This window comes from Phycodurus eques, chromosome 14 (assembly GCF_024500275.1).
Source record: "Phycodurus eques isolate BA_2022a chromosome 14, UOR_Pequ_1.1, whole genome shotgun sequence".
Taxonomy (NCBI): Eukaryota; Metazoa; Chordata; class Actinopteri; order Syngnathiformes; family Syngnathidae; genus Phycodurus; species Phycodurus eques.
In genome coordinates this window covers 19781837-19796673 of record NC_084538.1, presented here as the reverse complement: position 1 = coordinate 19796673, position 14837 = coordinate 19781837, and the positions used below count along the sequence as shown (strand labels likewise).

The 14837-nt window shown below is 38.9% G+C and overlaps 2 protein-coding genes across 4 annotated transcripts; one reads left to right on the top strand and one right to left on the bottom strand.

Moving 5' to 3' along the window:
• The first annotated feature begins 18 nt into the window (after positions 1-18).
• ppp2r3c (protein phosphatase 2, regulatory subunit B'', gamma) lies at positions 19-12242 on the top strand. 3 transcript variants are annotated; one of them, XM_061696265.1, is made up of 14 exons: positions 19-229; positions 322-446; positions 681-785; positions 2714-2826; positions 3113-3210; positions 4066-4136; positions 4544-4676; positions 6753-6808; positions 8972-9047; positions 9281-9417; positions 9611-9748; positions 9878-9937; positions 10008-10207; positions 12178-12242. In XM_061696265.1, exons 1-13 carry the CDS (start codon positions 163-165, stop codon positions 10200-10202), a joined length of 1374 nt encoding a protein of 457 aa, XP_061552249.1. In that variant the 5' UTR covers positions 19-162; the 3' UTR covers positions 10203-10207; positions 12178-12242. The 3 variants fall into 3 exon arrangements, with proteins under 3 accessions (XP_061552249.1, XP_061552248.1, XP_061552250.1); XM_061696264.1 differs by lacking the exon at positions 12178-12242 and having other exon boundaries at positions 10008-10900; XM_061696266.1 differs by lacking the exons at positions 9611-9748; positions 12178-12242 and having other exon boundaries at positions 10008-10900.
• fam177a1 (family with sequence similarity 177 member A1) lies at positions 11813-14614 on the bottom strand. Its single transcript, XM_061696268.1, has 5 exons — positions 14503-14614; positions 13887-14066; positions 13586-13652; positions 12468-12565; positions 11813-12386 (listed from the first exon to the last, which is right to left on the bottom strand). The coding sequence occupies exons 1-5, from the start codon at positions 14569-14571 to the stop codon at positions 12174-12176; spliced, it is 627 nt and encodes a 208-aa protein (XP_061552252.1). The 5' UTR covers positions 14572-14614; the 3' UTR covers positions 11813-12173.
• Between the last annotated feature and the right edge of the window lie 223 nt (positions 14615-14837).

Below are 14837 nucleotides of genomic sequence, written 5' to 3'. Positions count from 1 at the left end.
AAAATTCAACAGGAAGCAGTCCGAATCACCGTTGAAAGCATTTTGGCTACTAATATCAACACATATGTACAGTATTTGATTACAGTATTTGTCCTACTGTTTTCGACAACCAAGTTGCTCAAAACAATACGGATGTAGTTTTAAAATCATTTGGAAGGAAAAATGGCGAAAGAAAATCGGACTGATTGGTCAGATATTTTGAAAAGGAGGTTAGCAAACTCAAACAGAGGTAAGTGATAAGGCTAGCATAGGCTGATTGCCGTTTCAAATTCAGTGAACGATCAAGTTCCATTTTCCTCAAATCCTTTTCTTGTTGTCCAGATGAAAGAAGTGAAGAGGAAAAGAAATGTGAAGAAATGCAGCTGTTTAGCAAATATTATTCCGAATGGAAGGGCGGAAGTGACAAAAACAAATCTTACAAGAACATTCCTCGATTCTACTTTAGGGTATGAATTCCTCACATTCTTTGACGTCCATCTAATATGTTGTAAAATTGTTAGTACGAGAGAGTAAACTTAATATCTGTCAAATACACGTTTTTAAGCCTTCACGTTGGAATCTTGAGTAAGAGCCCAGATCTTAAATTATGAGCTTTACTCTTAATTAATGACACTATTACTACTGATAAGTACACACTAAAGGGGCACTATTTGAAAAAAAAGAGTGATGTCGTTTGACAGCTACCAGCGGAGGAAGAAGTTTTACTCCAGAAACTGAGAGAAGAATCTCGAGCGGTCTTCCTCCAGAGGAAGAGCAGAGAGCTGTTGGATCATGAGGAACTCCAGGTAGCACACATTCACTCTGCGTGTCAAAAGCATTTCAAAGGGCTGAGGAGAGAGTGACGAGAGCATATGGAGGATGCTAAACTGTTATTTCAGTGAATTGAGAATTTGAGCGCTAAGTGAAATCATTTGCAAATGGCAGAATTCCATCCATCCATCCATTTTCTGTACCACTTATCCTAAATAGGGTCGCGGGCGTGCTGGAGCCTGTCCCAGCTAACTTTGGGCGAGAGGCGGGGTACATCCTGAACCGGTCGCCAGCCAATCGCATGGCACATAGATACAAACAACCATTCACACTCACATTCACACCTATGGGAAATTTAGAGTCTTCAATCAACCTACCATGCATGTTTTTGGAATGTGGGAGGAAACCGGAGAACCTGGAGAAAACCCATCCAGGCACGGGGAGAACATGCAAACTCCGCAAGGCGGTGCCAGGATTTGAACCCCGGTCCTCAGAACTGTGAGGCAAATGTGCTAACCAGTCCATCAATGTGCTGCCAATGGCAGAATTAGTGTGTTAAAAGAGTAAGGAAAGTAATAAACGGGTGGGTTTGTGAGAAAGGGGAAAAGAAAACCTACAGTAACACAAAACACAACAAAGGAGTGAGATGGAGAGAACTGTATGAAGGAATACAAGTGATGATTATGTCAGCTTAATCCTTTGGTACAGTGCATTGCCCCCTTTGCAGAAGAAGAAGAAGAACTGCTGGGTTGGGTAATTATCAAGTATGAAATATGAGGCAGGAGTTAATTAAAGAAAACTGTAATCTAGGAGCTTTTGTTAATTTAGAAATCAATGTATATTCCTTGTTTTATGAAAACAAACAATGTAATGTAGATTGTAAGCCAAAGCAGTAATCATTACAGGTCATTGAGTGGTGGTCTGCCGCTAAACACAAAGAAGATCATGTCCACATTGTACAGCGGTGAACATCTTTATTTTACCACCTGTCATAAAGCAAGAAAACAAGTAGTTTAGTTTTGGTTTTTGAAAGATTAAAAAAATGTATAGCTCTTGGTGTTGCACCCTTTTGGTTTTGAACAGGAATGAGGAATTTCGAACTGAATTCCCCTTCAGGCAATGTCTTTGCTGCTGGCTGAAACCCTATCAGAAGCACTGCTCTACATTTACAACCTAAATTCTAATAATTGCATTTTTCTGTGGTTCTAATCGGTTGGTCAGAACAAGCCAACTAAGTCTAGCAAAACACGTCTTAAACGATGAGCACGCGTTAATACATTTCGTAATCAGCATCTCTGGTGAGTTTGTGATATATTTGATTTCTTTTGTATGTTTTTGTTATTTTATTAGATACATATTGATTATGAACTGCGCCAGATGATGTATGTGGCACAATGCTCTGTTATATTGCGTTTTTGTAAAATATGGATGGTTTGTATAGTACGTGATAGTGGTCGTATTAAAATGTGGGTTACTTGTAGACCAAGTTAGGGGACTTAAGTTAGATACCCAATGCACGCGCTAACACTGCCTTATTATACCCAAAAAGGTGGCTTACTGTGCTTCTCTGAGAAGTCAGAAATTAATCAAGCTTAACACTCAACTGCATTTATTTTGTATTCAGGAAGTAAATAATTTTAATTTGTCATCTTAAGAAATGTGAGTGTGCTTTACTATCCTATTAGTGGTTTTTTTTGGGGGGGGGGGGCAGTGGTAAAACCTTTATATTGATGGATGGAATATAATTCCATTTTAGCATTAAAAATACATAATTTTCATAATTTTCCAAAAAGAGATTCTACATACTTGTATATTCACCATTGCAGAAACAAAGTATTTGGGTAATTTAAAATGCTGTTAATATAGGGTAGCTGCAGTATAAGCCTTACATTGAGTGGTGGAGGTCTTATGAATTTTTAATGAATTCAAATTTTTAATTCCTCCTTTCATCCACCATCTGTAGAATCTGTGGTTTCTGCTTGAGAAGCAACAGGTGCCTCCAGTGAATAGTGAAGAGGCCATGATCAGCTACGAAGCCTACCTGCAGGTGGGCGACATGGCCGGGCCCAAGTGCAAGTAAGTTCAAGGAAGCAGCAGTTTAGTAGTTGCTAACCCCATAAAGCAACCAAGGACTTGTGTTAATTCATGATTCATTTAGTTAATCATTTTTGGAAAATAAACTCTGTTATTAACTCTGTTCTAAAGTTATTATTAATTTTGCCTATTTATTTAACACAGCTCTTTATTATGCTTGTATTGAATTGTCTTGTGAGTACAACAGTTATTGAGCATATATTGATCCAAAGCAGTGATTTTACATGAGAAAAATCTCTCAGAACCCCTGTCCTCTCTTTTTCATCAGCAAATTCTTCACAGCGAGAGTATATGCCAAGCTGCTCCACAGCGACCCGTACGGCAGGATCTCTATCATGCAGTTCTTCAATTACGTCATGAGGAAAGGTCAGGATCTCTCATCGTCTTTGATTTTTTTTTTTTTTTTTTTTTACAATTCAGCAAATATACATAAATGTTCAAACAACGAAATGTTTTAGTTATTTCAATCTAGAGTGACAACAAATTACCTAAAGTATAATCTGCCGAGGCGGCATGGTGACCAACTGGTTAGCACAGATAAGCGGTACGGAAAATGAACGGATATTATGTCATATCGTTTAAAAGAAAAAAGGTGTATACATATATATATGGCTGGGGCAACAATAAAACAAACATGACAGTGTACACCAATTTTTTCTCCCTACCTTATGTTTAGTATCATATTGCTTTTCAAAGACGCTTTACAATTGGGCCAGTTACAAGGTCTGATATGATTGTAATGCATTATCACATAAATCTGACCACTCTGAATGAATACTCTTATTTTCTTTCAAGAACAGTGATATATAGTCGTTCTCTCTTTTTTTTAGAGAATAGAGGTGTTTTTTTCCAGGATAAAAGGCCTAATATTACAAGAAAAAAAAGTCATATTTTTTAAAATTCACTTTGACATGAAAAACATGACTTCATTCTCATAAGATTGACATTTTAACCCCACAAAATGCATCTTTGTTCCTGTAAAATAACTTTTTTTTTTTTTCTTGAAAAAAAATTCTCAGAACTCCCTGCAACTTTTTTTCATCTTTTTTTTCTCTCCAAAATAGGCAACTTTTTAAATTCCTATGGTATTTAGGAGTTCACCTGGTGGTTATGTGTAATTGATGTTCGGATTATGAAGGGGTGCTTGGAAAACAATTCTCCTGTAAGGGTTCCCCAAACCCCAAAAAGTTTGTGAACCCCTGTTCTACTGTATGTGTCTAGTGTGGCTGCATCAGACCCGGATTGGCCTGAGTCTCTATGATGTGGCAGGACAGGGCTACCTCAGAGAATCTGTAAGTATTTCCCTTTTAATTCCTTAGTGACAGAGCAGTCCGTTGCCTTTAAAGTGTAATAATAATAATAAAAGACAGGACTGTGGCTGAGTTTGAATCTCTGCTCTGGCCTTCCTATGTGGAGTTTGCATGTTCTCCCCGTGCCTGCGTAGGTTTTCTCCGGGCACTCCGGTTTCCTCCCACATCTCAAAAACATGCATGGTAGGTTAATTGAGGACTCTAAATTGCTCATAGGTGTGAATTGGATTGCGATTGGCTGGCAACCAGTTCAGGGTGTACCCCGCCTCCTGCCCGATGATAGCTGGGATAGGCTCCAGCGCTCCTGCGACCCTTGTGAGGATAAGCGGCTCAGATAATGGATTGATGGATGGATTTTATAAAGAGGCTGATTTTTGTATTCTTTGTAGGATCTGGAGAACTATATATTGGAGTTGATCCCAACACTACCTCAGTTGGATGGACTGGAGAAGTCTTTTTACTCTTTTTATGTCTGCACTGCTGTTCGCAAGTTTTTCTTTTTCCTTGACCCGCTACGTACTGGTGAGACACTACGTACAGTACATATGTGCTGAAATACGTACCACCAGAAACTGAATTTGAATCATTTATTCTTGAATTTCACCTGTTAAACTTGAATAATTGCATTTAAAAACTGAATTTGAATCACATAATTTGTATTGTTTGATTTGAATCACTGCGTTGAAAAACTGAATCTGAATAGTATAATCTTCTTATTAATTTGGCACTGAATTTCACTAAACATGAAACTGAGTGGAAGATTATGAAGTAGAATTCAATTTCTCTGAAACTATTTAATCCTCTGAAAATTCAACTCTATATTCACATAAAGTTTTCATAATTCAAATTCAGCTGCCGGTCGTGGCTCTGGTTTTGGTCCCAGCAGAACCGCAAAGCACACGTAACATCGGTGACAAGAGCCGATGTGCTAGTACATCTTGTATTAATTAGGAAAGGCACCGTCAATTATCTAATTAGTTTACGGATGTTAATGTTAAATGTATTAAGCGACAGAGCGATGTTAGGGATTATGTCTCAAGACAAAATGAACTTCAACTTCAAATTCAGAAATGGCCAATAAAAAACTGTGCCTAATATTTTCCTGGAGGATGGAAGCATTTGGGATTAGCCTTTAAAGTTGGGAATAGTGAAAAATGAAGTGAAACAATGATTTTAGTCAATTCTTTTCAGGTGGCACAGCTAGAAGCAGGCATCAGGTGCAGGTGAAGATGGACCTGGCTCAAGTTAAGAGGCCAAAACAAAAAAGCAAAGAAATGAGGCAAATTTAATCTTAAATTTGTACATCAACATGTACTTGAGCGGTGTAAATAAATGTTTTTTTTGCGTGAAGAAAATTTGGTGATTTTGCCTTATTGTTCCGTTCAGAGTCATCCAGATTGCTTAATTTCAAGTAAAAAAAAAAAAAAAAATACATTCTCTGCGGGGGGCCTCTCCTACAGTGTTTTTTTTTTTGTTGTTGTTTTTTTTGGTCACCTTTTTCATGCCTTTGGTGTTTGCATGCCTGGTAAATATATGGTGAGGTATACTTTTGAGTTCCAGAAAACTGTGGTGGATGGCTTAAATAAGCATTGCTGTGTGCCACTTTGCACTGGATCAAGTCGCTAAAAGCAAATAGGGCTTTTTCAATGCGATGACTCAAATGAAAAACAATACAAATTCAAATTATATGATTCTAATTCAGTTCTTTTAATGCAATTATTCAAATTCAGTGACTGAAATTCAATGATAAATTATTCAAATTCAGTTTCAGGTGTCACATATTTTAGCCCATAACTATGACTCCAGGATTAATTACTAGTAATAGATTTACAGTTCTTGGACTGGATTCCAGAGGGGTTCTTGCTCTAAAAAACCTCCCTCGCCCCCCTTGCAAAAAAAAAAAAAAAAAAAAAAACTCTGAATATACAAATAAAACTAGTTAAAGAAGGTTATTGCAAGGAAGTTACCAGTCTTGGATGAGATACTGCAGCCAGTTCCAGAAACCAATCTCTAGTACAGAGGAAGGGATTATTGATTAGACCTGAGGAGAAGTGGTGGAAATATTGAATGAATAATGATATGAATAAAATACAAATAGAGGCCTGAGAGGAAAAAAAACAACAACATCATCAATATGGCGTGAATGTGAATAGTTGACTGTCTGTATGTGCTCTGTGACTGACTGACAATCTGTCCAGGGTAAACGTCTCATCCAAAGTCAACTAGGATAGGGTCTGAACAGGGTTATCCAGAGGCATGGAAGTTCTTACGGTCATATTTGTCCTTTAAAACAATTGGTGTCGTGACTGATAACAAGAATCCCTGAAAGTTTCAAAAGGATTGTTTAGAGAAAAGCAAAAGAACTTTCCCTGTCTTTTGAAGGGACTGCACCAGCATGTTACGTTAAGTATTTTGAAGTAATTTACCAGTAAAACGAAAGTGTCACAACTGTCTTGGTTTTAAGAACTAACTTTTCAAAACAACAATTACAGTGTGTTATGTTAAACTGTGAGTGTTCATATAAATATTCCAAACAATCTGCCTGTAATTTGACAGAAGTCTTCTCTTTTCTATACTCAATTAATTTTTCTTTTTCAGGAAAGATTAAAATCCAGGACATCTTGGCTTGCAGTTTTCTGGATGATTTATTAGAGGTATATTGTCTTTTTTTTTATCCAATGTCGTTCACAAATGTGTACAATTTAAAAACATTAAAGTGCAAAAAGCTTAGTGCTCATGTTTCTGATTTAATTTGTGTTTAACTATTAATTAAAAGGCATATGTTTTCAAATTGTTGGCCGAGCCAGCCTTTTTTATATACAGTACATTGTCTTGTAATTTGTGACAAACGTCAAACCAAAAGTATATACAATATACATTTGCAAGAAAAACTGAATAATTTTTTAATTACTCAAGTTTCTGTATAAATTGGACATTGTGATGTGATCTTCATCTAAGTCACAACAATAGACACAGTTCTCCATTTATAGACAATTTGTCTTGCCATGCACTCATGAACATCAAGACTTTTAGAGATACTGTACTTTTGTGACGCTTTTCCAGCTTAGTTAGTACTTTTGTGACGCTTTTCCAGTTAATTCTTAATTATAGGTATTCTGTAAGCTCTTTTGTGCAAGGGCACACGGTTGACATCAGGAAGTGCTTTTTGAGCATAGAAAACTCAAAACTCTTAAGGGTAGGGCTGCACGATATTTGTTTGACTATCGGCATCGTGATGTAAGTGTGCGTAATAGTCACATCGCATGGTCTGCTGCGATGTTGGTGTTCTGGAATATACAGTCAATCAACTGTAGTATTAAAAGTGAACAGCAGAGGGACCTGTTTGGACATGCCAATAGAAAAAATGTACGCCTGCTGCATTTCCTATTTCGCTCTTAACTATGAAACTACGCAGGCACGTGGCAGCTGTTCGAGTGTGTGAGGTGCATTCAGGGACACTGCTTAAATGGGAGTGAATGTATTCTTTTGTAATACAATACATGTAAAAATGGATTACGAGGAAAATTATTATTGGTATTAGAATGTTTTAGTTAAAACCCTGTACAATCACACTGTGATAATATGGAATGTATTTTGTTTTGTAATATAAGAACAGATAAATGATGTTGTTAATATAGTCAGCCAGAGCTGCGAGGAATGCAGTTATCAATGTCTTTTCACCATCATTCCTGTAATACTGTGTTGTGTGTTGTTGTTTTTTTGCACATGAAGGACAAAAGTCTTGTTTTTGTTTTAATTCCTCATTTTTAAAAACACAGTTTTTCCTCATGTTTTTGAGATTGTAGATTTACTAAAGGTTTGCACAGCGGTGCCAGCGTAGCACAGGCAAAATGAGAGGCGACAAGAACTTTTCCGCCCGTGTAAACATGTTTGAAAAACCAAAAATTATGTCAACATATTGTCTATTGAGCAATGCCATTTTGGAGCTTCTGAACAATCGAACGACTGACTTGGGGCCAGTCACAAGAAGGAGTCATACCATAATGCCTATGACAAAATTATTTTCAACTCTGCATTTCCCTACGTCTGGGACATTTCAGGGCACTGTGACAATTGGTGCTGGCCACTTACAGAGCAGTTTTTCGGGTGTGCTGTGCCCAAGTTTTAAACGCATTATTACACGGGTACATTCAATTCACACGCACTCAAGGTGAACAAAACATGGTTTTAATGCGGTTGCGGGCTTTCCAAAATTATTGAAGCAATACATTTCTTTTGTGTAACTGTTTGTTTGTGTTCCACTAACACTTCCAATTACATCACTTCAAACTTCAGTTTGCGCTTGTGGTCTTCCCCCAAATGTTCCATGGCGAAGACCACAAGCGTAACCTAAAGCGCAAAATCCTCTTTTAAACACGGCACTTTTACACCTGTTGCCAACTATTTGGGATCTTAGTAAAAGATTGCAATCTTAGACCACACACAACACGCGCACAAACAGCGCGCGCAATCTGTTGGCATGAACACGCAATTTCGCACATGTTATTTGGGATCTTAGTCAAATCAAGCCCTCAGTTGGCTGACGCTTAACTCCAATTAGTTTTTGGAGAAGTCATTAGCTTTGGGGTTAGCATACTTTTTCCACCCTGCGCTGTGAATGTTTAGCCCAATAAAAACATATATTGTCTGGCATGGTATTAGTTTTAATAGACTGATCATCTTGCTGTAACTTAGATGGAGATCGTATCACATGTAGAAATCCAGGTAATACCAAAGGGTTCACATATGTTTTCTTGTAACTGTATATTTTTCTCATTAAATTCTGGCTCGTATCTGCCTTTCCTTTGTCTTTCCAGTTAAGAGATGAGGAATTGTCTAAAGAGAGTCAGGAGTCCAACTGGTTCTCAGCACCTTCAGCTCTCAGAGTCTATGGTGGGTGAACATCTGTGTGTTGCGTATCTCTACTCGAGATCAAATACTGTATGAACATGAAACCATCCTTCGTGAAAATTATTTGTTTCCGGTGTTTGAATTTTGTATGGACGTATGTATTACATTGTATTCGTTGGCTTTTAGAAACAAGGTAGTTTGGAGGCTATGGTGTTTAATCAGCTCGGCTTTTGTCCTGATATTTCTTTGCTGTAATTCATGTCTTGGTGTGACAGGCCAGTACCTCAACCTGGATAAGGACCACAACGGCATGTTGAGCAAGGAGGAGCTGTCACGCTATGGCACAGCCACCCTCACCTCAGTCTTCCTTGAACGAGTGTTTCAGGAGTGCCTCACTTATGACGGAGAAATGGTACATTTGTTATGTTATTTTTGCCATTAACACACACACAAGTATCTCTTCCAAGAAGTACTACACTCCAATTGGCAGGTTGCTTTGCAGGCACATTTCTTCTTTCAATTTGGTAAAGACGAATTCTGTGTAACAATGTATGAAGACTATTTCTAAATTTGGGGTTGTGTTGTTTTCCTTTGTCCCTTTCCAGGATTATAAGACTTATTTAGACTTTGTGTTGGCCTTGGAAAACAAGAAAGAGCCAGCAGCACTGCAGTATATTTTTAAGCTTTTAGACATGGACAATCAAGGATACCTCAATGTCTTCTCCCTCAACTATTTCTTCAGGGTAAAAATCTAATGCCATCAGATAACTTATGATTAAGATGCCTATTTATCATATTCTATTTGTATGTGTGTATGCCGTATCATAAATACATATTTTGGGACTGTAATGTCTTGTTTTTTATGTTGCTAGGCCATCCAGGATAAGATGAAAGTGCACTGTCAAGTGCCTGTCTCCTTCCAAGATGTTAAGGTAAACTCTGACACACAACCCAGTACATTCAGCTCATGTCAAGGAATTTTTAGCAGTACTATCTGTCCAGGATGAGATCTTTGACATGGTGAAGCCTAAAGACCCCTATAAGATCACGCTCCAGGACTTGGTGAACAGTTGCCAGGGTGACACGGTTACCAGCATCCTGATTGACCTCAATGGCTTCTGGACATATGAGAACAGAGAGGCACCTGTTGCCAATGACAGCGACAGCACCAGCACAGCTAATAATGACGACTCCTAAACAAGGTGATCATTGCATTAGATGTTTGCACTCCTCACCACACAATATGTCTCTGATCAAGATTTGTGTATATCTTGACCTGTATTCCTCATTTTCCCTGTATCAAAGTACACGCACTTTCTGAATTTTCCTAAATAAAAGTCTCTCCTGACAATACTGCAGCTTTATTACTTGCATAAGCCAGTACAAAAAAAGGTCACTCTCCAAATGTTTCATTTCACAGTATTTTTACTTCCAAGTACAACCCCAATTCCAATGAAGTTGGGACGTTGTGTTAACATAAATAAAAACAGAATACAGTGATTTGCAAATAATATTCAACCTATATTTAATTGAATACACTACAAAGACAGTTAGATGTGAATTAACGCCTTTGCTCAAAATGATCAATCCAAAAGGTCCATATTTCTCGTTTATAAGGGCTACTTTACTAAATTAGTAAAACATTTAATTGATTATCAATAAAGGATCAGCATAGAAATTATCTTCAGTTGAGGACCTGGAGCACTAGCTTTAATATACAACAGTATATTAAAGCTATTGCCCTTCCCTTCTCAAAATCTAATATTTTTGCAGTCTCCCCACTTTAATGTTTAAGATCATCAAACAAATGTAAATATCAGACAAATATAACCCAAGTGAACTTCAAATGTTGTTTTTAAATGGTGATTAAGGAAATAAAACTTCGACGTCACCTGGCCCTGTGCGAAAAAGTAATTACCCCCCTTGTTAAATCAAGAATAAATTGTGGCTAACCACAATTTTTGGTTAATTTTCACTGATCACACCCAAGCCTGATAACCTCCAGACACGTTCAATCAAGAAATCACTTAAACAGAATTTGTCCCAATAAAATCAAGTTGGACAAAAGATCTGAAAAAGCTGCAACAAAATGACACGATCAAAAGAAATTCCTGAACAGTCAACAAATAAAGTAATTGGGTGGGGGGGGGGGGGCATTCAATATCTAACCAAGAGAACAAGATGAGCGAGAGGACAGAAAAGGACAGGACAGGATGTGGGAAATGAGCAAGGCAGTGCTCCTGCTGAGTGGTGCGGTGGGATGCTTTTACATTGTCTAAACACCTGTGAATTGATCTTTTAGTATAATCTGTGTTATTAGTGGTCCCAGCACAAGCAAAGCCTATAGCGTGTCTATCAAACTTATTAGTCAATGAACACGATATCACATGCATGTGTACGGAGTTGCTGAGCCGGCATATTGAGAGGAAGGGTGGGCCCCAGGCCCTCCACCTGCAAGGGGGTGGGGGCAAGGAAGTGAGCCCGTCCAGCGGGGGACCCAACCAGGGGGACGCCACCCACTCCCCAGGACGGTCCCCAGCCCAACCAAAGCGCCACGACCAGTCCCAAAGGGAGAGGCAAGGCCGCCGCACCACCTCGGTTTTTTTGGGTTTTTTTGAAATTGTCCTATATTTCCACCTCGGTTTTGATTTGGGGCTTACTATTCTACTGTATTGTAATGGTGGTACTTGTAAAGCAGAGTATTTTTTGAGGTGGTACTCAAGTCAACTACTGTAGGGGCTAGCTTCTCAATAATCATAATGCCATTCCTTTTTATCAGCCACCTCAGGCAAAACAACTGACAGAGCAATGATAAGACGCAGCTTTATTTTGAAATGAAAATCTGATTAAAAAACTGAAATCCTGTGGATGAATGGATGACATCATATAGTCAAGATGCATAGACAGTATATAGGCACTGATATTTCTGAAATGGATTGCAATCTTGTATTTCCGTTACCGTTATCCTTGTGTTATAAAAATCCAGCTCTAGTCTCCACAAATCACAGATGCTAATGCCAATGCAGAAACATCGTCTTTTTTCCTGCACCGATTACGGAATCCTGTTTTAACAAAATACGAGCATAAAAAAATAACTATTATTATTATTAATAATGATTACAAGTACATTAGCATTCATCCTAGTTGCAAATAAGAGTGTTTGTGTTGTCAGGTGGGGAGAGGACAAGGTGTTCTGTTGTCGGGAGGGTTGAGAGGTGCTTCAGGCTTGTGGTCAAAGGAAGCATTTAAAAAGGATGCTCCTAATGCTTCAGGCTGCTCAATGGTAAGCGGCGCAGGATCCTTCTTGTCGCTCCTCGGCTGCTCTGCAAATTGACGCTCCGCCTCATCAGCCAGACGGTTCTCCTCCTCCTCTTCCTCCTGCTGCAGGACAGCAACATAGTATACACTACTGTCAATTGCTGTAATGCTACTCATACGAAAAGAAAAAGGGATTTCACCTACCTCTTTCTTTATGCGGTAGTACTCGTCTATAGCGTACTGGTATTTAGGAGCGGTAATACCGAAAAGAGAGGCAAGTTTTTCTCCCATGTAGTCACACACTGAAGGACACACGCACAAAATGTAAAAAAAAAAAGTCATTCATCGGATTGTGATTTGAGAGAAATACGACAATTGTATTCAGTCTTGGCTGTTGTAATCATATCACGTGTGGATCTCTCCGAAATTTAAAGCCAGCATCTTTGCAAGATGGCGGCACGGTGGACAACTGGTTTGCACATCTGCCTCACAGTTCTGAAGATCGGGGTACACATCCCAGCCCCACTGTGTGGAGCTTGCATGTTGTCCACGTGCCCGTGTGGGTTTTCTCCGGGTTCTCTGGTTTCCTCCCACATCCCAAAAACATGCGTAGTAGGTTTATTGAAGACTCTAAATTTCCTGTAGGTGTGAATGTGAGTGCAAATGGTTGTTTGTTTGTATGTGCCCTGCAATTGGCTGGCGACCAGTTCAAGGTGTACCCCGCCCCTCGCCCAAAGATAGCTGGGATAAGCTCCAGCACGCCCGCGACCCTAGTGAGGATAAGCGGTAAAGAAAACGGATGGATGGCAAATTCTTGATAATGTCTACAACATTTGTTCAACTTGATGACTGTCTCCACTGCGTTCCATGGAACAATTAAAGCCTTGAAAACTTTTGTACCCTTCTCCTGACTGATACCTTGGAACAATAAGATCCCTCTGATGCTAAGGTTGCTCTCAGATGTGACTGCAAAAATGTCAAGAAAAGTCTACTCGAACATCTGAACGAACTGTATTTGGGGTTAACCGGAGGCACTTTAAATGGTGGAAGGTGTGTGCTGACTCCCATTTAACATTGAATATGATTGGTTACGCAACACAACCACATTCCCAGTTATAAGAGGGCTATCTCAGTTGGCAGTTTATTTCTGATTTTACAGGTTACATTATTAGTGGAAAAAGTTCTGAAATTATTAACCTTTGTTGTCCTTTTTTATTCATCTCTCAAAAAGCTGGCAAACAGGGGTGTAGACTTTTTATACTCACTCTATAAAAATCTCTAGTGTGACAATCAAATGTAAAGGTCCATGTGGACAGTGTTACCTGAGATAGTTGAGGTGGCCATTCTCCACATGTGTAACCACAAGTATGGTCCCCAGGTCAGATTTGACTAGAACACAAATGCAGGGGAATCTTAGAACAAAGTGGCAATAAGGCTTGGTTTCTTTCTTTCACAAGATCACGCCGAGAGATAAATATAAACTCTTAAAATAATCACATAAGAAGCATTCATGCTATGAGAATATGGTTAAAGCTATCTAAAAAAAAAAAAATGCACACAGAAATGGGGGTGGTTGTCTCACAAACTACATTAGTGAAATATAACTTATTGATGTCCACTTACCGCATCCACAGTAACCACTTTTTCCTCCACGGGCTCTTCTTCCTCTTCATCAGTGCTGTACTCCTCCATTGTCTCACCACTAGCAAAGTGGATGGTTCTGCGGGGAAGCTTAACTCTTCCCTTCCTGTCCCCTGAGATGCCCATCTCCACTCTCTCCACGTCTTCCGCCCCTTCTGGCCTCTTTAACAGTTACATGAACAAACCCCTCTTAATGTACCGTTTAGCATCTACAGTATTGTAGTACCAATTGCAATCACTTTTTATAGCCATCTAATTGACATGATCTCAAGTGACACTATAGCTTACGTTTCAAAAATACATATATTTTACTGTATGCCCACAGAGGCTAGCTAGTACGAAAACAAAGCCAAATAAAAACATTAAAAAAAAACATTACAAAAAGTTGAGGGAAAACGCAACTGATCGTTTGAACTGATTGTACTTACGCCTACTCGTTCCAATTTGGCATTAAACCCAACAAGAAACATTATTCGGGCGATTTCACACGGTTAACACAAGCTAAGGAAGTGAATCACAAAAATTGTATAAAGGCGTTACAGTAGTCTGCTATCACCCACGTAACCACAACATAAAACGTGGCCTTGCGTGGACTCACCTTATCAGCTTCCATAGTTCGTCCCAAGGAAACGTTAACATTGGTTAAGTACAATAACAAGTCTGCCATGTCACTAAGTACACTTAGCTTGGCAGAAACAGCAACCTAAGAGGATGTTATCATAGATATGACTTATAAGTAGCTCGGACACGCACATTTGAGCTGCGTGCCTACGGGGATGCTCAGCTAGTGGGGGCAAAATGTCAGCACATTCCATGTTTGTGGAAGGCACGAAAATCAAAATATCAAGGATGCATATTGTGCTGCACTCCGTAGCACACAATGCCGTACAATCATAACAAGGGAACTGAGAATAACCTTTCATCAGTCAGATT

Bases quoted from the DNA above. Each gene is read 5' to 3' on its own strand.
- ppp2r3c (XM_061696265.1), top strand. From the start codon at position 163: ATGGCGAAAGAAAATCGGACTGATTGGTCAGATATTTTGAAAAGGAGG. The intron at 447-680 runs GTATGAATTCCT...GTCGTTTGACAG, and splicing joins TTCCTCGATTCTACTTTAGG to CTACCAGCGGAGGAAGAAGT. The intron at 9,938-10,007 runs GTAAACTCTGAC...CTATCTGTCCAG, and splicing joins TCTCCTTCCAAGATGTTAAG to GATGAGATCTTTGACATGGT.
- fam177a1 (XM_061696268.1), bottom strand. From the start codon at position 14,571: ATGGCAGACTTGTTATTGTACTTAACCAATGTTAACGTTTCCTTGGGA. The intron at 13,653-13,886 runs GTAAGTGGACAT...TTTGTGTTCTAG, and splicing joins AAGTGGTTACTGTGGATGCG to TCAAATCTGACCTGGGGACC. The intron at 12,566-13,585 runs GTAACACTGTCC...TGTGTCCTTCAG, and splicing joins GGCCACCTCAACTATCTCAG to TGTGTGACTACATGGGAGAA.